At 39.7% G+C, this 22,159-nt stretch overlaps 1 protein-coding gene across 7 annotated transcripts in view; it reads left to right on the top strand.

The window, feature by feature from the left end:
- Positions 1-22,159, top strand: part of PLAAT5 (phospholipase A and acyltransferase 5) — a 31,721-nt gene that overhangs the window by 5,369 nt on the left and 4,193 nt on the right. For 3 of the 7 annotated variants that reach the window (XM_008953923.4, XM_008953925.4, XM_008953922.4), the window contains exons 4-5: positions 17,411-17,519; positions 19,506-19,768. In XM_008953923.4, the coding sequence (XP_008952171.1) occupies positions 17,411-17,519; positions 19,506-19,768 (372 nt within the window). Of the gene's footprint in view, positions 1-17,410; positions 17,526-19,505; positions 19,769-22,159 lie in introns of all 7 variants that reach the window. The other 4 variants (XM_055094433.2, XM_055094432.2, XM_055094434.2 and 1 more) reach the window with 2 other exon arrangements.

The raw sequence follows: 22,159 nt of genomic DNA, 5'->3' as shown, positions 1-22,159 counted from the left end.
GCAAATTCTCTCCCACTCTGTGGGTTGTCCGTTTACTCTGCTTATTGTTTCTTTTGCTGTGCAGAAGCTTTTTGGTTTAATTAGGTCCCATCTATTTATCTTTGTTTACGTTGCATTTGCTTTTGGGTTCTTGATCATGAACTCTTTTCCTAAGCCAATGTCTAGAAGGGTTTTTCTGATGTTATCTTCTAGAATTTTTATGGTTTCATATCTTAGATTTAAATCTTTGATCCATCTTGAGTTGATTTTTGTAGAAGGTGAGAGTTGAGGATCCAGCTTTATTCTTCTACATGTGGCTTGCCAATTATCCCAGCATTTTTTGTTGAATAGGATGTCCTTTTCTACTTTATGTTTTTGTTTGCTTTGTTGAAGACAGTTGGCTGTATTTTGCTTTATTTCTGGGTTCCCTATTCTGTTACATTGGTCTACATGCCTGTTTTTATACCAGTACCATGCTGTTTTGGTAACTATAGCCTTGCAGTATAGTTCAAAGTCAGGTAATGTGATGCCTCAAGATTTGTTCTTTTTGCTTAGTCTTGCTTTGGCTATCTGGGCTTTTTTTTGGTTCCATACTAATTTTAGGATTGTTTTATTCTAGTTCTGTGAATAGGTATTTTGATGGGAATTACACTAAATTTGTAGATTGCTTTTGGCAGTATGGTCATTTTCACAATATTGATTCTACCCATCCATGAGCATGAGATGTGTTTCCATTTGTTTGTGTCATCTGTGATTTCTTTCAGCAGTGTTTTGTTTTCCTTGTAGAGATCTTTCATGTCTTTGGTTAGGTATATTCCTAAGTATTGTTTTTTTTTTTTACAGCTGTTTTAGAAGGGGTTGAGTTCTTGAGTTGATTGTCAGCTTGGTCATTGTTGGTGTACAGCAGGGGTACTGATTTGTGTACAATAATTTTGTATCCTGAAACTTTGCTAAATTGATTTACCAGTTCTAGGACTTTTTGGATTAGGCTTTAGGGTTTTCCAGGTCTATGATCATATCAGCAAACAGCAACAGTTTGACTTCCTTTTTACTGATTTGGATGCCCTTTATTTCTTTCTCTTGTCTGATTGCTCTGGCTAGGACTTCTAGCACTATATCGAATAAATGTGGTGAAAGTGGGCATCCTTGTCTTGTTCCAGTTATCTGGGGGAATGCTTTCAACTTTTCCCCAATCAGTATAATGTTGGCTGTGGGTTTGTCGTAGATGGCTTTTATTGCCTTGAGGTTTGTCCCTTTTATGCTGATTTTGTTGAGGTTTTTAATCATAAAGGGATGCTGGATCTTGTCAAATGCTATTTCTGTATCTATTGAGATGATCATGTGATTTTTGTTTTTAATTCTGTTTATGTGATATATCACATGTATTGACTTGCATATATTAAACCATCCCTGCATCCCTGCTATAAAACCCACTTGATCATGGTGGATTATCTTTTTGATATGCTGTTTGATTCAGTTAACTAGTATTTTGTTGAGGATTTTTGCATCCGTGTTCATCAGGGATATTGGTCTGTAGTTTTCTTTTTTTTTTTTATGTCCTTTCCTGGTTTTGGTATTAAGGTGAGGCTGGCTTCATATAGGGATTTAGGGAGCATTCCCCCTTTCTCTGTCTTTTGGAATAGTTTCAGTAAGATTGCTATCATTGCTTTGAATGCCTGATAGAATTCAGCTGTGAATCTGTCTGGTCCTGGACTTTTTTTTTTCTGTTGTTGGCATTTTTAAAAATTACCGTTTCAATCTCGCTACTTGTTATCGTCTGTTCAGAGTTTCTATTTCTTCCTGATTTAATCTAGGAGGGTTGCATATTTACAGGAATTTATCCATATCCTCTAGATTTTCTAGTTTGTGTGTGTGAATGATCTTTTGTATTTCTGTGGTATCAGTTTTAATATCTCCCATGTCTTTTCTAATTGAATTTATTTGGATCTCTTGTCTTTTCTTGGTTAATCTCGTTAATGGTCTATCAATTTTGTTTATCTTTTCAAAGAACCAGCTTTTTGTTTCATTTATTTTGTGTGTGTGTGTGTGTGTGTGTTTTTTTTTTTTTTGGCTTCAATTTCTTTTACTTCTGCTCTGATCTTGATTATTTCTTTTCCTCTGCTGATTTAGGTTTGGTTTATTCTTGTTTCTCTAGTTCCTTGAGGTGTAAACTTAGATTTTATTTTTTTTTTTGGTGTAGGCATTTAATGCTATGAACTTTCCTCTTAGCACCACTTTTGCTGTGTCACTGAGCTTTTGATAAAGTTGTGCCACTATTATTGTTCAGTTCAAAGAATTTTTAAATTTCTGTCTTGATTTCATTGTTGACCAAATATCATTGAGGAGTAGATGACTTAATTTCCTTGTATTTGTATAGTTTTGAGGGTTCCTTTCAGAGTTAATTTCTAATTTTATTCCACTGTGGTCTGAGAGGGTACTTGATATATTTTCGATTTTCTTAAATTGATTGAAACTTGTTTTGTGGCCTATCAAATGATCTATCTTGGAGAATGTTCCATGTGCTGATGAAAAGAATGTATATTTTGCAGTTGTTGGGTGGAATGTTCTGTAAATATCTGTTAAGTTTATTTGTTCTAGGGTATAGTTTAAGTCCATTGTTTCTTTGTTGACATTCCGTCTTGATGACCTGTCTAGTGCTGTCAGTGGAGTACTGAAGTCCCCCCACTATTACTGTGTTGCCATCTCTCTCGTTTCTTAGGTGTAGTAATAATTGGTTTATAAACTTAGGAGCTCTTGTGTTAGGTGCATATATATTTAGGGTTATGATATTTTCCTGTTGGACTGATCTTTTTATTATTACATAATGTCCCTCTTGGTCTTTTTAAACTGTTGTTGTTTTAAGGTCTATTTTGTCTTATATAAGAATAGCTACTCTAGCTCACTTTTGGTTTCCATTTGCTTGGAATATCTTTTTCCTCCCCTTTTAAGTTTATGTGTCCTTATGCATTAGGTGAGTCTCTTAGAGACAGCAGATACTTGGTTGGTGGATTTTAATCCATTCTGCCATTCTGTATCCTTTAAGTGGAGCATTTAGGCCATTTACAGTCAATTTTAGTATTGAGATGTGAGGTGCTGTTTTAATCATTGTGCTAGTTGTTGCCTGAATATCTTTTTAAAAAAATTGTGTTATTATTTTATAGGCTGTGTGCGATTTAAGGAGGTTCTATTTTGGTGTATTTTGAAGTTTTCTTTCAAGATTTAGAACTCCTTTTATCATTTCTTGTAGTGCTGGCTTAGTTGTGGTGAATTCTGTCAGCGTTTCTTTGTCTGAAAAAGACTTTATTTCTCCTCCACTTATGAAGCTTAATTTTGCTGGATACAAAATTCTTGGCTGACCATTATTTTGTTTGAGATGGCTAAAGATAGGACTCCAATCCCTTCTGTTTCGTAGGGTTTCTGCTGAGAAATCTGCTGTTAATCTGTTAGGGTTTCCTTTCTAGGTTACCTGACGCTTTTGCCTCACAGCTCATAAGATTCTTTACTTTGTCTTGATTTTAGATAACGTGATGACTATGTGCCTGGATGATGATCTTTTTGTGATAAATTTCCCAGTTGTTGAGTTTCCTGTATTTGGATGTCTAGATCTGTGGTAAGGCCAGGGAAATTTTTCTCAATTATTCCCTCAAATGTGTTTTCCAAACTTTTAGATTCCTCTTCTTCCTCAGGAACACTAATTATTTTTAGTTTTGGTCATTTGAGATAATCCCAAATTTCTAGGAGGCTTTGTTCATACTTTTGATTATTTTTTTCTTTTTTTTTTATTATTATACTTTAAGTTTTAGGGTACATGTGCACAACGTGCAGGTTTGTTACATATGTATACATGTGCCATGTTGGTGCGCTGCACCTATTAACTCATCATTTAGCATTAGGTATGTCTCCTAATTCTATCCCTCCCCCCTCCCCCTACCCCACAACAGTCCCTGGTGTGTGATGTTCCTCTTCCTGTGTCCATGTGTTCTCATTGTTCAGTTCCCACCTATGAGTGAGAACATGCAGTGTTTGGTTTTTGGTCCTTGCGATAGTTTGCTGAGAATGATGGTTTCCAGCTTCATCTGTGTCCCTACAAAGGACATGAACTCATCATTTTTTATGGCTGCATAGTATTCCATGGTGTATATGTGCCACATTTTCTTAATCCAGTCTATCATTGTTGGACATGTGGGTTGGTTCCAAGTCTTTGCTATGATTATTTTTTTCTTTGTCAGATAGGAGGCCTTAGAAAAGAGGAGTTTCTCTAAGTGGGCACCTGTTTCCGGGAGAAGGGCCAGAGCTGGGTTGTCAGCCTGTGCAGATGTACGGGGAGCTTTGAAATGACCATTTATTCTAAAGGGACAAACAGAATTCAGAAGGTTGATTATTATTATTATTATTATTATTTTTGAGATGGAGTCTTGCTCTGTCACCCAGGCTGGAGTGCAATGGCATGATCTCGGCTCACTGCAACCTCCATCTCCCAGGTTCAAGTGATTCTCCTGCCTCAGCCTCCCCAGTTGCTGGGATTACAGGCATGTGCCACCATGTCTCACTAATTTTTGTAGTTTTAGTAGAGGAGGGGTTTTGCCATATTGGCCAGGCTGGTCTTGAACACCTGAGCTCAGGTGATCCACCTGCCTCGGCCTCCCACAGTGCTGGGATTATAGGCGTGAGCCACCACACCCAGCCCAGAAGGTTGATTATTAAGCTATTCAAGGAGATACCAGAGAAAGGTGAAAACCAAGTTAAAGCAATTTTTTAAGACAATACAGCATATGGATGAAAAATGCTCCAGAAAAATAGAAATTATAAATTAAAAGCACAACTTATGGAAATGAAAGACACACTTAGAGATATACAAAATGCATGGGAAATAGAACTGAACAAGTATTAATAAAAGAAAGAGCTTGAAGACAAGGCTTTCGAATTAATCCAATCACACAAAGACAAACAGGGCAGCAAAATCTTCACCTAGAATTGAAGGTGGCAGCATCAGCTGGGATTGGAGGTGGCTCTGGAGCATACAGACAGCTACTCTGTGGCTCATGAAGTTAGCAGAACTTCATGAAATGCTGGAGAGATGTTAAAGAAAAGAAAAAGGGAAGGATGGGACTGTAGAAAAGACCCCAGTATAACCACAACCTTGGCTGCACCTTAAACTCACCTAAGGAGCTTTTAAAACTCTGGCACCCAGGCTATACTCCAGACCAATCTGAACTTTTTAAAGCTCCACAGGCGATTTCAATTTGTAACCAAGGCTGAGAATCAATACTCAATATAATCGATTTACAGTGGGAGGAAATTTAACAAGAGAGTGGATAACTGTTAAGTCTCTGTGAATCCCATTTAGTTTTATACCTTACTACCTCATCCAGTGGCAATATTGCAGATGAGAGAGTATTAAAATGAAAATAAAATACCTAAAATTCCAAAATTCCCTCCTCTTTCCTTCTCCAATCCCTGAACCTTCTATTTTCTGTACCACAAAGCTTGTTCGACATCCCTGATGAACAGAACTTGGGTTTTGTGAGCTTTCTTCTGGCTTAGACTGGCCTCACAATGAATTGGGCTATCTTCTTGCTGTCAGTTTTCCAGGAAACAACAACAAGGATTTGATTGATAGCTTGTTTGTTGTCATAGGGAATGACCTAGCCATGTTGGGTGGGAAGTAACTGGCTATTTGGTTGGTGGGGAAGTGTGTCCAAGGTGGAGGGATGGTGAAGAACGGACTGCATATTCCTACGAAGAACAGACGTGACCGTCCAGCTGGCTTGGCCGACTCTGAGAGCCCTGCCCTCCACTAGATATGGTGGATGGTGGGTGAAAGGCATTGGTTAGGACTCTAAGGTATTGGGGTCTGTGCTCAGGTAGAGTGAGATGGAATCAGGGGTTGGTTCAAGAGTAACATAACGTGTCAAGTGGCTTTCCCTCTGGACTGACTCAGAAAAACCTGTCCCATAATCTTACTGTTACTGCCATTTCTTTCACCCTGATCAATGCCAGAAATAATAGCCTGAGTTGGATTGATTTGAGCTCTGGCACCTGTTCTTCACTTCTTGTTCATCTTTTGTCCATGGGCATTTCTGTTTTTCTTCCTGACCAGTGTCAGGACTTAGATAGTAATGGTCCTTAGATTACTGTAACAGTGAGGATGGGCCTATGGGCTCTCCTGTGTCATGTGTGTATAATAGCAGAAATGGCCTCAGCTTAGCACATATGTTCATATAAAGAAATTAGGCTAAATAACTTCTCTTCCTCTCTCATTTACCTATGTCTGAAAGGAAAAAATAATTAGACAACCTATGAATAAAAAATCTGTATATACCTAAATTATAAATTAAAGGCAATTTAACTGTTTACCTGCATCTGCACATGCAAATGTTGAACCTGACTTGATTTTTTAAAATGAGCTTCAAAATATTTAAACTTCAGACTTTCTTAGAACATTTTAAAACAGTTTCTCTGATCCTTTGCCATTTATGAAGACCGAGGCATCTGCTTAAAGCAATATAGTCTTATTACTATCCGAATCACAAAGAAAATACTATTTGCTATTGTTCCTTTTTAGTCTTCTTCAAAGGACGAGAAAGAGCTCTCCTCCACTTTCCCTTTCTTCACTTACTCTCTTGGCTGCTTTCTGCTCCTCTGTATCCATCTACATCACTCACATGCTGTCTTCCCAACTCATAGCCCTCAACCTCTTCTGTATACTACCAGCTTCTGGGATTTATGGTGGGGGATATCCCTATTGCTTTCCCTGGGCTTATGGCAAAAGAAAATGAAGTCCAGTTTGAAGTCTCCTGCAATATCATTCTGCTTTCTGGGTGAGAAGCCTGGTATGGGGAGCCCTCTAGTGGATATGTGGCTGCCATTACATTTTCCCTTTAAGGCAGAAGAAAGAGTTGGTTTGTTGGCAGGGGCAAGGGAGTAGTTCTGGTCCTAGCTCGACCATGGACTTGCTGTGGGACTTTAGACAAAGCACTTCCTCTCTCTTGGCCTCAGTTCCTTCCATGAAATATTGTAGTGTATACTGTTTGCTTTGGGCCCACAAAAACTCATTCCTGCAAGTGGGCAGGACTTGTGGAATGGCTGAGTGCAGATCTCAGCAAATCCTCTTTTCCCAAAACAATTATAAAGCTAGACAAAATTGCCAAAGACAGTCATTTAAAGACTGGAAATTTGACCAAAGCCATACAACAAATTGAGAAGGGTTAATTTAAGAAAGTCCAGCCGTGGTCGGGCGTGGGCTCACGCCTGTAATCCCAGCACTTTGGGAGGCCAAGGCGGGCAGGTCAGGAGATTGAGACCATCCTGGCTAACACGGTAAAACCCTGTCTCTACTAAAAATACAAAAAATTAGCAGGGCGTGGTGGCGCGAGCCTGTAGTCCCAGCTACTCCGGTGGCTGAGGCAGGACAATCCCTTGAAACCAGGGAGGCGGAGGTTGCAGTGAGCTGAGATCGCACCACTGCACTCCAGCCTGGGTAACAGAGGTAACAGAGCAAGACTCCGTCTAAAAAAAAAAAAAAAAGAAAGTCTACTGGTTCCCAGAAAGAACAGTGGAAGTCTGTAGTGTTTTAGCATTGCCCCTTCACCTCCAGCTCTATGGTTGTGGTAAGGAAGTTCTATCCAGGTGGGTGGGGCTTGTGGGAGGGAATGGCAGTGGCAGCAGAGGGTGACTGACTTTTACTTCCATGCCCAGGGATGTTGAAAACAATAGTTATCTCAGTGACAATCATGGAAGACCAAAATTGCAGCTAGCTTGAGGTTGCAGTACTGGTTAGGACAAGCAATAGGCCAACAGGCCTGCCAAAAATTTAACATGGAAATCCAGGTAATGATACAACTAAAGAGGGTCTTGAAAAGCTGCCACATGTATCTGGTGGTCTAGAAGGTATGCACAAGGCTGCATACACATTCACATTCAGGACAGACTGGAGACTCATAAAAATCTGGAACTTGGAATGAATTCTCCAAGCCACACAGAGATCCACTGACAAAAGGTAAAGCCTTCCCAGCACAAGGTGTGGCTCAACTTCTGGCCATTAAGCTATGCCGATCTAGGAAGCCAGGCTTAAAAACAAGAAGCCGGGCACTGTGGCTCACGCCTGTAATCCCAGCACTTTGGGAGGCTGACGTGGGCGGATCACGAGGTCAGGAGTTCGAGACCAGCCTGGCCAACATGGTGAAACCCTGTCTCTACTAAAATACAAAAATTAGCTGTGCATGGTGGCAGGCACCTGTAATCTCAGCTACTCAGGAGGCTGAGGCAGGAGAATCGTTTGAACCTGGAAGGCGGAGGTTGCAGTGGGCCGAGATCACACCATTGCACTCCAGCCTGGGCGACACGGCGAGACTCTGTCTCAAAAAAATAAATAAAAATAAAAACAAGAAAAAAACTCTAAGCAGATATCTCAGTGGTTACATGCTGTGAGACAAACAGACATCACAGAATCAGTCCAGGTGGGTCACTAAACAAACAACAAACAAACAAGCAAACAGCAACAACCGTCAGCCCTGGTTGGGTGGGGAAGGAGATCAGAACCCACAGTTGTTACGGTATGTTACCTAGAATGTCCAGTTTTTCAACAACAAATTATGAGACCTGCAAAGAAACAGGAAAGAGTGACCCATACACGCAAAAACATTAGAGACTCTTTCCTAGTGGGCCTACATGTTGCATGTAGCAAATACTTCTAAACTGCTATTATGAGTATGTTTAAAGAAGTAAATAAAATCAAGTTTAAAGAATTAAAGGAAAGTGGAATGACAATGACCGATCAAATATAGAATATTAATAAGGAGGTAGAAATGATAAAGAAGCACCAAATGAAAATACTGGGGTTGAAAAACACAATGGCCAAAATAAAACATTCACTAGAGTGATTTAACAGCAAATTTGAGTTACCAAAAAGAAAAAAGAATCAGCAAACTCAAAGATGGATCAACAGCAACTACCTAGTATGAAGAGTAGGAGGAAAAAGAAAAAGAAAAATGAACAGAGCCTCAGAGGCCAAGGAGACACCATTGAGCAAACCAACAAATGTATAATTGGGGTCCCAGAAAGCGAGACGATAAAAAGGCAGAAAAAAATACCTATATAAAAGATAACTGAATACTTTCCAAATTTGATGTAAAACATTAATCTATACACCCAAGAAGCTCTGTGAATACCCAGACATATCATTCAAACAGATGAAAGCCAAACACAAAGAGAGAATCTTGAAAACAGCAAGAGAAAAAAAGACTTATTGTATACAAGAGATGCACAATAAAAAACAATAGTCAACTTTTCATCAGAAACAATGGAGACCAGAAGGCAGTGGGATGACATATTAAAAGTGCTGAAAGAAAAAAACCTGTTAACCAATAATTTTGTATCCAGTAATATATCTCGCAAAAATGAAGGTGAAATAAAGATAGTCCCAGATGAATGGAGAATGAGAGAATTTGTGGCTAGCACACTTGCCTTAAAGTAAATAGCAAAGAAAATTCTTCGGGTGGAAAGAAAGTCACACCAGATAGCATTCTAAGCCACATGAAATACAAAGCACCAGTAAAGGTAATTATACAGAAGAATATAAATATATATTTTATCATTTATGCTGACCAATTTGAAAGGTAATTGAATAAAACTAGTTATAAATCCTATTCTTGGTCGTATAACATGCAAATATATAATAAATATAATAGTAATAGCACAAAGGAGAGGGACTGAAATGAAGCTGTATTAGATCAATGACACCAGACAGTAAGTATCTTAATCAACAGGAAGAAATGGAGAGTACCAGAAATGGTAAAATGTAGTTAATATAAATGACGATAAGTATACTTTTTCCTTTTCCTCTTAACTAATTTAAAAGACAAAAATTTGTATAAAGCAATATTTGTAACACTGTCTTCGGTTTATAACATATTTGGATGTAATATATCTGACAATAATAACATAAAGGAGGGAAGAAGGAATGGAGCTAATTTTAAGTTTCCATATTTTACAGGAATTAAGTTAGTATTAATCTGAAGTAGACAGCAATAAGTCAAGATGCACATTGTAATCCCTAGAGCAACCACAAAGAAAACAATTAAAAATGTTATTAAAAAGTTAACAGAGGAATTAAAATGATCATTAGAACATACGTATTTGATACAAAAAAGAAGGCAAAAGAGGAACAGAGGAACAAAAAAGACGTGATGTACAGAAGATTGACAGTAAAATTATAGTCATAAATCCAACTTTATTAATAGTAACATTAAATGTGAATGAATTAAACACACCAAAAAAAGGCAGAGATCATATGACTTGATAGTACAAGATCCAGTTATATGCCATCCACAAGAGACACACTTTAGATCTAAAGTCACAAATAGGTTGATATAAACAGTAGCCATAGCAGGAGTGGTTGTACTAATATCAGACAAAATAGACTTTAAGAGAAGAGGTATTATTAGAAAAAAAGGGTCATTCTATAATGACAAAAGGTGAATTCATCAGGAAGATATAACAATTATAAACATATACATATCCAACAAAATAATCCCAAAAAGTATGAAGCAAAAACTGATAGAAATAAAGGGATAAATTGGGAATTCAGAAATAATAGTTGGGAGACTTCAATACCCCACTCTCAATACTGGATAGAACAACTAGACAGAAAATCAGTGAGCAGATAGAAGATGTAAGCAACTAACTGACATGATCTAACTGACATTTATAAAACATTTTACTCAATAACAGAATACATATTCTTCTCTAGCACACATGAGTGTTTTCCAGCGTAGACCCTCTTCTAGGCCATAAAGCAAGTCTCAGTAAATTTGAAGGGATTGAAATCCTGCAAAATATTTTATCTGATCACATGAAATTAAATTAGAAATTAATAGCCAAGTGATATTTTGGGAAATTCACAAGTATTTGGAAATTAAGCAACATACATCTAAATAACCCATGGTCAAAAAAGGAACAAGGAAGTTAGAAAATATTTTGAGTTGAGTGAAAATGAACACAGAACATATCAATTTTATGAGATGCAGCTGAAGTGCTTAGAGGAAAATTTACAGCTGCAAATGCCTGTATTAGAAAGGAAAAAATATCTCAAATCAATAATCTAAGCTCCCACCTTAGGAAACTAGGGAAACAAAGCAAACTAAAACCAAAACAAGCAGAAGTAAGAAAATGATAACAACTGGAGTAGAAATCAATGAAATAGAAAACAGAAATCAATAAAGAAAATGAATGAAGCCAAAAGATAGTATTTTGGAAAGGTAAAATAGACAAACTTTTAGCTACACTAACCAAGAAAAAAAGAGAGAGCACTCAAATTGCCAAAACTGGGAATGTAAGAGGGGGCTCACTATCAATCTTATAGACATAAAAGGGAACACTATGAAAAACTTTAAGCAAACAAATTAGACAACTGAGATGAATTGGGTAAGTTCCTGGAAAGACACAAATTATAAAACTGGCTCAAGAAAAACTAGAAAATCTAAATTGAATTAGTAAATAAAAATCTTTTCACAAAGAAAATCTCATGCCCAGATGGCTTTGCTCAAGAATTCTACCATGCGTTTAAATAAGAAAAATTACCAATCTTTCATAAACTCTTTCTGAAAATAGAGGAAGAAATGCTTCCCAACTCATTCTGTGAGGCCAGTATTACCTTGATACCAAAGCCAAGATATCTCAAAAAAAGAAAACTACAAGACTAATATCTCTATGAATATACATGTAAAAACCCTCAGAAAAATGCTAGCAAATGGAATCCAGCATGTATATAAAAATGATTATACACGATGACTAAGATTTATCCCAGAAATGCAAGTTTGGTATAACACCCCCAAGTCAATTAATGTAATATACCAGGGCTGGGCGCTGTGGGGCATGCCTGTAATCCTAGCCCTTTGGGAGGTGGAGGCAGGCGGATCACTTGAGGTCAGGAGTTTGAGATCAGCCTGGTTAACAAGGTGAAACAAACCAAACAAATTACCTGGGAGTGGTGACGCACGCCTGTAATCCAGCTACTCGGGAGGCTGAGGCACGAGAATCACTTGAACCCAGGAGGTGGAGGTTGCAGTGAGCCAAGATCGCGCCACTGCACTCCAGCCTGGGCAACAGAGTGAGACTTCCTCTCAAAAAACCAAAAAAAAAAAACAAAACAAAAAACAAAACAACAACAAAAAAATCATGTTAATAGAGTAAAGGACAAAAATCATATTATCATCTCAATACCTCTGGAAAAAGCATTTGACAAAATCTGCCATTCATGATAAAAAAAATTCTCTTGAACTCAATTAAAGGGAGTTTCCTCAACTTGAAAAAGGGCACCTATGAAAAATTCAATGTATGTAGAAAATCCTAAGGAATCAATCACATACAGGTATACTTCAGACATATTGTGGGTTTGGTTCTAGACCGTCAGAATAAAACGAATATTGCAAGAAAGTGAGTCGCACACATTTTTTGGTTTCCCAGTGCATATAAAAGTTATGTTTACATTATTCTGTAGCCTATTAAATTTGCAATAGCATTACATGTAAAAAAGTACATGCTTTAATTAAAAATACTTTATTGCTAAAAAATGCTAACAAAGCGAGCACACGCTGTTTGAAAAAAGGCGCCAATTGACTTATCTGACGCACGGTTGTCACAAACCTTTAATCTGTAAAAAATGAAATATCTGTGAAGCACAATAAAGCAAAGCACAGTAAAATGAGACATGGCTGTACTTACAAAACTATTAGAACTTTTTTTTTTTTGAGACAGAGTCTTGCTCTGTCACCTATGCTGGAGTGCGGTGGTGCAGTGGCACGATCTCAGCTCACTTCCACCTCTGCCTCCCGGATTCAAGCGATTCTCGTGCCTCAGCCTCCCAAGTAACTGGGGCTACAGGCGTGCGCCACCACTCCTGGCTCTTTTTTTTTTTTTTTTTGTATTTTTAATAGAGATGGGGTTTCACCATATTGCCCAGGCTGGTCTTGAATTCCTTGCCTCAAGTGATCCACCCACCTTGGCCTCCCAAAGTGCTGGGATTACAGGCATGAGCCACCGCGCCTGGGCCGCAAAACCATTAGAATTAAATATGTTCAGCAAAGTTGCAGAATATAAGGCTAATGTACAAAAATCAATGGAATTTCTATATATTACAAGTGAACTACCTGAAAATGAAATTAAAAAAATAATTCTATTCATCATAGCATAAAAATACTTAGGAATAACTTTAACAAAAATGTTAGGCTACAAAACATTAGTAAGGGAGATTGAAGATTTAAGTACACACAAAAAATTCCATGTTTGTGGATTGCGAAATATCTGCAATCTTAAGGTGGCAGTCTTCACCAAATTGATCTACAGATTAAACACAATCCCTGTCAAAATATTTTTTTTGATAACCATTGATGAAGTGATCCTAAAATTTACATGGAAAGACAAAGGACCTGTGATAGCCAAAGTGATACTGAAAAAGAACAATGTTGGTTAAGCAAAATGTGGTGCCTCCATATAATGGAGTAACTGACACAGGCTGCAGCAAGCATGAATCTCAGCAGCATTACGCTGCTCATGTAAATTCAACTTGTTCTCTCTAATGTCTCTGTGTGTGTGGATATAGGATTATTTACTCAACTGGTCCTTATTGATGGCTGTTTGGGCTGTTTTTTTCTTTCCTTTTTTTTTCTTCAACTTTTAAGTTCTGGGGTATGTGTGCAGGATGTGCAGGTTTGTTACATAGGTAAAATTGTGCTATGGTGGTTTGTGCACAGATCAACCCATCACCTTAGTATTAAGTCCAGCATCCATTCACTATTGTTCCTGATGCTCTCCCTCCTCCAACCCCCACCCTGACAGGCCCCAAATGTGTGTTGTTCCCCTTCCTGTGTGTCCACGTGTTCTCATCATTCAGCTCCCATTTATAAGTGAGAACATGCGGTGTTTGGTTTTCAGTTCCTGTGTTAGTTTGCTTAGGATAACGGCTTCCAGCTCCAACCATGTCCCTGCAAAGGACATGATCTCATCCTTTTTATGGCTGCATAGTATTCCACATTTTCTTTATCCAGACTATTAATGTTTTTTAAAAACAATTTTGTTTAAAAAATTAAGTTCACCTGTAATCTTAAATCAGAATTTCAAAATGTACTGCATTTTATTACATAAAAGTACAATTGGTAAAATGATTTACTACTAAAATTCAAAATGTTTTTGTCTCACTATCATGTAGAAGAATATTACTCTGAACACCTACCTCTTGCTTCACTCAAACAATGTTATAAGTCAACCACAAAGAGCCTCTCCACTTAGATTTTCATTGCGCACCTTACATTTCAATGTCTTTACTCTTCCATGGAAATGGTCATAAATAATGCCCAACTAATGAAAAAGAATCTATCATAGATCTGATGCAGCAATAATGGATCACATGCTTTCACATAAACAATAGGAATGAAGGAACAGCATGAAGTAATTCGAGAATTAAATTACATTTGCTTTCAACAAACTATAATTTTTTCAAGGGAAAACAAATACTTTGTAATTATAACTCTTCAAAAAAAGTCTTCTGTTTCTTTTAAAGTTATATACAAAAAAAATCTGACAGTTTTAGCTTTGAATTATTTTCTGTACTCAACACTCTGATTTAGTGTAATGGATGAAGTGTCAGTACTTTAGTTCTTTCTACTGTGAATCCTCTGATGTTTATATAGACTTAATGTTTGATTAAATATTTTTTTCACATTTACTGCATCTGCAAAAGTATCTTTTAGTATGAACTCTCTGGTGTTCTCCATGCTGGAGTGTTTAAACAAATGTGTTTCTACATTCATTTCATCTGTAAGGTTTCTTTGCAACATAAATTCTCTGATGTTCAACAAGGTTTGAACAACTGCTTTGGTGTTTTCCTCTAGTATAAAATGTGTACAATAAAGTTTGTAATACAAGTAAAGGTACTACAATCCTCTTTATATATGTAATGTTTTTCTTCAGAATAAATACTCTTATTCACTTTAAAGGCTTATATTTTCTGAAAGTTTTTTTTTTACAGTAATTACATTTATAATGGTTTCATTAAGTATGAATTCTCTGATTTTGAGTAAGATGTGAGCAGATAGCAATGGCTTTTCCAAATTCCTTATATTTGTACAATTTTTCTAAAGTATAAATGCTTTCGTGTGCAATAAGGCACGAACATTAATTAAAAGTTTTGCCACATTATTTATATTTGTAGGGGTTTTCTTTAGTATGAATTATCTTACATACAGTAAGGTGTGACATCCATTTAAAGGCTTTGCCACGTTCTTCACATTTCTAGGATTTCTCACCAGTATAATTTATTTTATGTTTAGAAAAGTATGAGGTGTGGTTAAAAGCTTTTCCACATTTTTCAGATTTGTAGAGTTTATCTCCGGTATGAATTATCTTATGTTTAAGGACCTTTAAAATGCTTTGCCATATTCAATCATAGGGTTTCTCTCCAGTATGAATCTCTTATGTATAATAAGATTTGAAGACTGGTTAAAAGCTTTACCACATTCTTTGCATTTGTAGGGTTTTTCTCCAGCACGAATTATCTTGTGTTTACTAAGGCTTGAGATGCACTTAAAAGGCTTTGTCACATCCTTTACATTTATAGGGTTTCTCTCTACTATGAATTCTCTTATATTCATTAAGGTTTGAAGACCAGTTAAAGGCTTTGCCACATTATTCATATCTGTAAGAATTCTGTCTAGTATGACTTCTCTGACATTGAGTTAGGTGTGAGAGCATGTGAAATAATTTGCCACATTCTTTTTTTTTTTTTTTTTTTTTGAGATGGGAGTCTTGCTCTGTCACCCAGGCTGAAGTGCAATGGCGCGATCTTAGCTCACTGCAACTTCCACCTCCTGGGTTCAAGCTATTCTCCTGCCTCAGCCTCCTGAATAGCTGGAACTGTAGGTGCGTGCCACCAAGCCTGGCTAATTTTTTTGTATTTTTAGTGGAGATGGGGTTTCACCATGCTGGTCAGGCTGGTCTTGAACTCCTGGCCTCAGGTGATCCGCCCACCTTGGCCTCCCAAAGTGCTAGTATTAAAGGTGTGAGCCACTGCACCTGGCCAATTTGCCATATTCTTTACATTTGAAAGGTTTCTCTCCAGTATGTCATGTCTTATGTCTATTTGAATTCGAAAATTTGCTAGAGACTTTCACATATGTATTACATTAAAATATTTTGCTCTGAGTAGTTGACAAATTAACGACATTAATGACATTAATTAAGTCCATTATGACCTCCTTTGTGCACTTTGCACTCACCCACACTTTTACAGCCTTTCCTTAATTGTAAATTCTCATGTTCACATTTTCCATATCTTTTTAGTATCACTTTTGGGAATGAATCTTTTATACCCTGTTTTGGCCAAAGGTCTTGGGTGAAATGAGAACATGTAACTGGGTGTTTCGCTACCATCTTGTGTCTCTCCATATTCCAGGGCTCTTTTCTTTGCTCCAGGTAGTTGATCAGGTCTGGCTTAGAGACAGCAATACCATTTCTAGGCTTCCAGGGGAGTCCTAACATCTTAGCTATGGATTTCCAAAGACCTGCAGGTCACAGGGCCACAGAAGCTGGGTCTCTAGGAGATGATAACACAGCAGTGAAGGTGCAACCTGGAGCTCTGGTCAAATATTTTTTAAAAAGACGGATGCTTATCATATTTACAACTCTATGCCTACCTATTCATGTATATTCTCATTGTCTCTCTACCTGTCTCTCTCTCTCTCTCTCTCTCTCTCACACACACACACACACACACACACACACACACACACACACACACGATAATAGAGAAGTTTGCATTTGCTGGGCAAGCAGGACTGAAGTGGCTATTAGCAACTGGTGGTGTGGGTGTGCAGAGAATGGGGGCACCCTCTGGGCTTCAGGTGGGTCACATGGGGGCCCTGCAGAGGGAATCAGGGTGCCAGCAGGGGCAGGAGGCCTTGAGGATTCTGGGTCTGAGGTAGAACTCTACTAGATGTCCACACACCCACACTACTGACCATCATCCTGCCCAAGCCAGCCAGAAAGTGCAGGAGAACCCCTTTCTCTTGCAGTACAAGAGAAAGCCAGCACCCTTTACTGAGAAGGCTTAACATCTTACTTGCTTTAAGGAAGAAATGCTTAAAACAAGTTTAGTCATCTATCACAGAGTATATATTGGAGGATACATTCACAGCTGAGAGGCAATACATTGATAACTGGCACGGGTATCCTTGATGGCTTTAGTAATGTGAGTGGTGGTAGGAGAGGAGGGGACTTCTTTGGTCCTTGGTGGGAAGAGAAATTTCTTTAGCTTGGGTTTCTGTGAAGTGATGAACCACACTGAGGTGATCTTTAGGCTGAGCTGTCCCTGATCCTAAAACAAGGTCTCTGGAGTTCCTTGAGCATGTGCCATTTATCTTTTATTTTTCCATTATAGGGAAAACCAAGACCCAGACCTGGAGACCTGATTGAGATTTTTCGAATTGGCTATGAGCACTGGGCCATCTATGTAGAAGATGATTGCGTGGTCCATCTGGCTCCCCCGAGTAAGAGTGAATAGTCTATTGAAATACTGATATTGAAGTTAGCAAAGTAAATAGAAGCACAGTTAATTACTGTGTTCCTCAGTTACTGCCATTCTTTAGCAATGGGACCCCTTGAAGCATGACTGGACCTTTGTTTACTGTGTGACAGAGCTTGGTCTCTGTTCACCAAAAACCAATGAGTGTCCAGGCCTAAGAGTGATACAAGTGTAAAGAGCGTGGCCCAAGTTCCCTGACCTCCTAGAGGGCCCTTTGTTTAAATACACACATTTTAGAACTTGAGCTCCATTTTGTATTGACAAAAGTTGAGCATCTATCCTCATCTTTCTGAGGATTCCCCAAGGAGGGTGCAGATGCTCACATGTTCTGATTGTCATTTGTTTTCTGTAGTCCTCAAGACACTGCATCTGGCTTCTTGATCACGTTTGGCACCTTCGTCCTCACCTTGTCTCGCTGCTGTTCCAACATGCTCCATGCTGTTTCACCCTAAATGTAGATACAGCCCTCCTTTCATTTCTCACAGCTGCTTAACATATGGCTGAGATTCAATTTGTGTTAATTAAATCTTAGTGGAGATTTGATGGGGGAGGAGGTGATGATAGTAGAGGAAGAGTACAGCAAAATGGGAAACAACTTAAAATTTGGTATCTAGAACTGCTGGTCACAATGGTTATCTCAGGAGATGAGGCCTGATAAGGGTTGGGGTTTGGGAGAGGAAGGGGTAGGCAGACCCTGTTGAATACCATTGAATGCATTTTGAATGCTGTCTCCTGTGCAGGTATTGCCAGTTCAAAGTTGAATTACAGAAGGGCACTATACCAAAGGCCTTTTGTCCTAACTTCTTCTCAGCTGTCATCCCTGTGTCCTGTCCTCTTCCTCTGGCCCAGTCTCTCACCATGCAGGGATGTTCCCATGGAGCAGAGCCCCTTTCTCATTGCCTCTCTTCTCTGCCCCATCCACTCATACCCTTCCCACTTCTTGTCTCGGAACCTACTCAAAGAATGTAGAAATTCATCTCTTCTTTCCAGACTAAATCCAGGAGTTTCCCTCTTGTACAACCACAGAGATACTTATCAGTTATGTCTTCGCCCACCCCTATCTTGCTCTCTGAAAATGAATTCTGCCATTTCTGCTCCTGAATGCTGAATTATCTGTTGCCAGCTTTTATAAAATCAGCAGATTTTCTTCACATTTGTAAGAAAAGATCATGGAGCATTTCTTGCCCTTGGACAACTTATAAAGGGAAGGGTATACACATTTGCATATCAACATGGTTGTAGCAGTGCTACTTTAAATGACTACCCACCCAGCTTTGGGCAGGTTCCTGACCCGCTTTGAGTCTCTGTCTCATCTCAGGGCTGAATATGATAATGTAGCACCTTTCAAACATTTCTTTTTTCAAAGCTGTGGAACCCTGTTTTCAAACATACCCTTAATGAGAATCCCCGTATTTGAGTAGAGGTCAGTCAAGTGGCTGTAGGTGGAAGCTGGCAGGAGCAGGTGCCATTCAGAGCCCTGCTTGGCTGGCTTCCCCTGTGCCCCTGTGGCAGCCCCAGAGGGAGGCGTGACATGGAACCACCATAATCATGTATGTGATGGCCTTTTACCCATGAGCTGACACTTACATAGAGAGTGCTCTTTACATGTTTGTGAAGATTACTGAAGTCTTCTCAGGAAATGAGACTCAAATCCTAGGACTTGGGTAGGTCAGTGCAACACAGTCTGGGACCACATGGGAAGGTGCTCCAAGAGTTTAATGAGAAAGAGACTCCTGTGCGGGTTGAGAGCAGGGAGTGAGGCGCAGGGCAAAGGGCTTCTCAGGAAAGTTGATTCTCTGCGGTTCTTTGATTCCAACTTCCCCTCTTCTGCCACCCTTCTACTGATGGTGCCAATGAGACTCCAGGGGAAGCAGCTTACTCAGAGTCTTAGACTGTGCTCTGCTTTGCTACTCCTTGTATTTCCCAACCTTTGTTTGTCTTTGGTCTCCAGGTGAGGAGTTTGAGGTGGGCAGCATTACTTCCATCTTTAGCAATCAGGCCGTGGTGAAATACAGTCGTCTGGAGGATGTGCTGCATGGCTGCTCCTGGAAGGTCAACAACAAGCTAGATGGGACGTACCTGCCCCTGCCGGTGGACAAGATCATCCAGCGTACAAAAAAGATGGTCAACAAGATCGTGCAGTACAGCCTGATTGAAGGGAACTGTGAGCACTTTGTCAATGGCCTCAGATACGGCATACCCCGGAGCCAGCAGGTGTGACCCCATTTGCTCTGATGATGGCTTCTTCCAGAGCTTTCTTGGGGTTTGTCATTTCATTAGTGATCAGAATGGTAATCAGGGCTTTCATTATATTATTCGTTATACTAGTAGGGCCTTCTATTTCTGCAGGACTTTATGGTTCAGGAGGTATTTTCACCTTTATTAACCCAGGGAGGAGTAGAAAAGGCACTGGGCTAATAGTAAGACCAGCGGTTGGAGCCCCAGCTCAACTATTAACTAGAGGGGTATCCTTGGTCAAATCAGTATATTTCTGAAAGCTTTTCTTTCTTTTCTTTTTTTCCCCTCTTTCTTTGGAGACAGGATCTCACTCTGTCACCTAGGCTGGAGTGTAATCACATAATCATGGCTCATTGCAGCCACAACCTCCTGGGCTCAGGCCGTCCTCCTGCCTTAGCCTCCTGAATAGCTGGGACTTCAGGTGTGCATCACCACACCCAGTTAATTTTAATGTTTTTGTAGAGAGGTGGTTTTGCTATGTTGCCCAGGCTGGTCTTGAACTCCTGGGCTCAAGTGATCCTCCACTTCGACCTCCCAAAGTGCTGGGATTACAGGTGTAAGCCACCGTGACTGGCCAAAGACCATTTCTTCCTTAACAAAGCAGGGATAAGCAGAAGCAGATACTCTATTGATAAAATTGCAACCTAGTACCTTGTGGGCCACATCTTGGACACACACACACACACACACACACACTTTTTGTTTGAATTACTTGCCAATATTTAAAAATATAGAAATTTTATATAAAAAGATGTAGGTTCTCAGCTTCTCTCTCTCTCTCTCTCTTTTTTTTGAGACAGAGTTTTGCTCTGTCGCCCAAGTTGGAGTGCAGTAGCGCAATCTCGGCTCACTGCAACCTCTGCCTCCTGGGTTCAAGCGATTCTCCTGCCTCAGTCTCCCAAGTAGCTGGGATTACTAGGTGTGCGCCACCACGTCTGGCTAATTTTTGTATTTTGAGTAGAAACGGGGTTTTGCCATGTTGGCCAGGCTGGTCTCGAATGCCTGACTTCAGGTGATCCACCCGCCTCGGCCTCCCAAAGTGCTAGATTACAGGCATGAGCCACTGAGCCTGGCCCTCAGCTTTCTTTTTAACATACAATTGATCAGGCCACTGGGCTGGCATTCCTACTTGCTGTCACTCTGTAGGGACATGCTGTGGCTTTGCAGGGGATAAGGGGTAGGTATGTCACCCACCTGCCTCACTCACATTACCTGCCTGGCCTATACTGCATTTGGCTCTGTCACTTCCTCCCATATAGAGAAGTAATAAATTCATGTAGTTCAGTGCATGTGAAATAACTTTGAATCCTAAATGTATGTGAAAACTTGGGCTATTCATGTTAATAGGTGATCCTTACTAAAACTCCATGAGATGAGCAGAGAAAGTATTTATTATCACTACTCCCCCCTTTTTTTGAGACAGAGTCTTGCTCTGTCACCCAGACTGGAGTGCGATGGCGTGATCTCGGCTCACTGCAACCTCTGCCTCCCAGGTTCAAGCGGTTCTCTTGCCTCAGCCTCCCGAGTAGCTGGGATCACAGGTGCACGCCACCATGCCCAGCTAGTTTTTGTATTTTTAGTAGAGATGGGGTTTCACCATGTTGGTCAGGATGGTCTCAATCTCTTGACCTCGTGATCCACACGCCTCAGCCTCCCAAAGTGCTGGGATTACAGGTGTGAGCCACCACACCTGACCTATTATCCCCCTTTAAAGAGATGAAAAAAATTAAAGATTAAAAGAAGAACATAATTATTCTATTTTTTTTCTATGTTTCTTCTGTTGTCTAAGCAGATTGGGCTCACATTCCAATGTTAGTCTCTGCTTTTGCCAGCCCATCCTCAGTGACCATTGGCAGCCTCCCTGCTGTGCCCTTTACTTTCTGCACCTTCCTCCTCTCTGCTCTGCATCCTCTCCAGCCTGCACTCCATTCTTGTGAGGCTTTGCTCTAGTTTCAGGGGCTTGGTGGGCCCTGGTGTGAGAAACCTCCCATCCCGTGAGAATTTGCACATGAAGACCCCAAGGACTGAGGGCATTACAAGAAGTGCTCTGAAGAAGCTTGGGCCTAGGAGTCATGAGGCCCAAGAACCCAAGAGCTAAGTTTGGACACGAATTCACTGTATGGCTCTGTCCAAGTGAGTTCCACTCCCTGGCTCTTGGATCCCCTGTTTGTAGAATGAGGGCCTCAGTGGCTGTGGTGCTGTGAGATCCTTTGCCTCTGAGCCCCACGCTGGAAGCAGACCCTGGGCCAAATGGCACAGAGGGAGGAAGGGGTTGTCTGTCTCCAACAATCCTGGCTTTTCTTGGTCTCTTGTTACTCTAGGAGTTTTGAAAATATAAGATAGCATGGACTGCTTCTTCTCTTGGGA

This window comes from Pan paniscus, chromosome 9 (assembly GCF_029289425.2).
Source record: "Pan paniscus chromosome 9, NHGRI_mPanPan1-v2.0_pri, whole genome shotgun sequence".
NCBI classification, from domain to species: domain Eukaryota; kingdom Metazoa; phylum Chordata; class Mammalia; order Primates; family Hominidae; genus Pan; species Pan paniscus.
The sequence above is the reverse complement of the archived record's forward strand: the minus strand, read 5'-3'. Positions and strand labels throughout refer to the sequence as shown.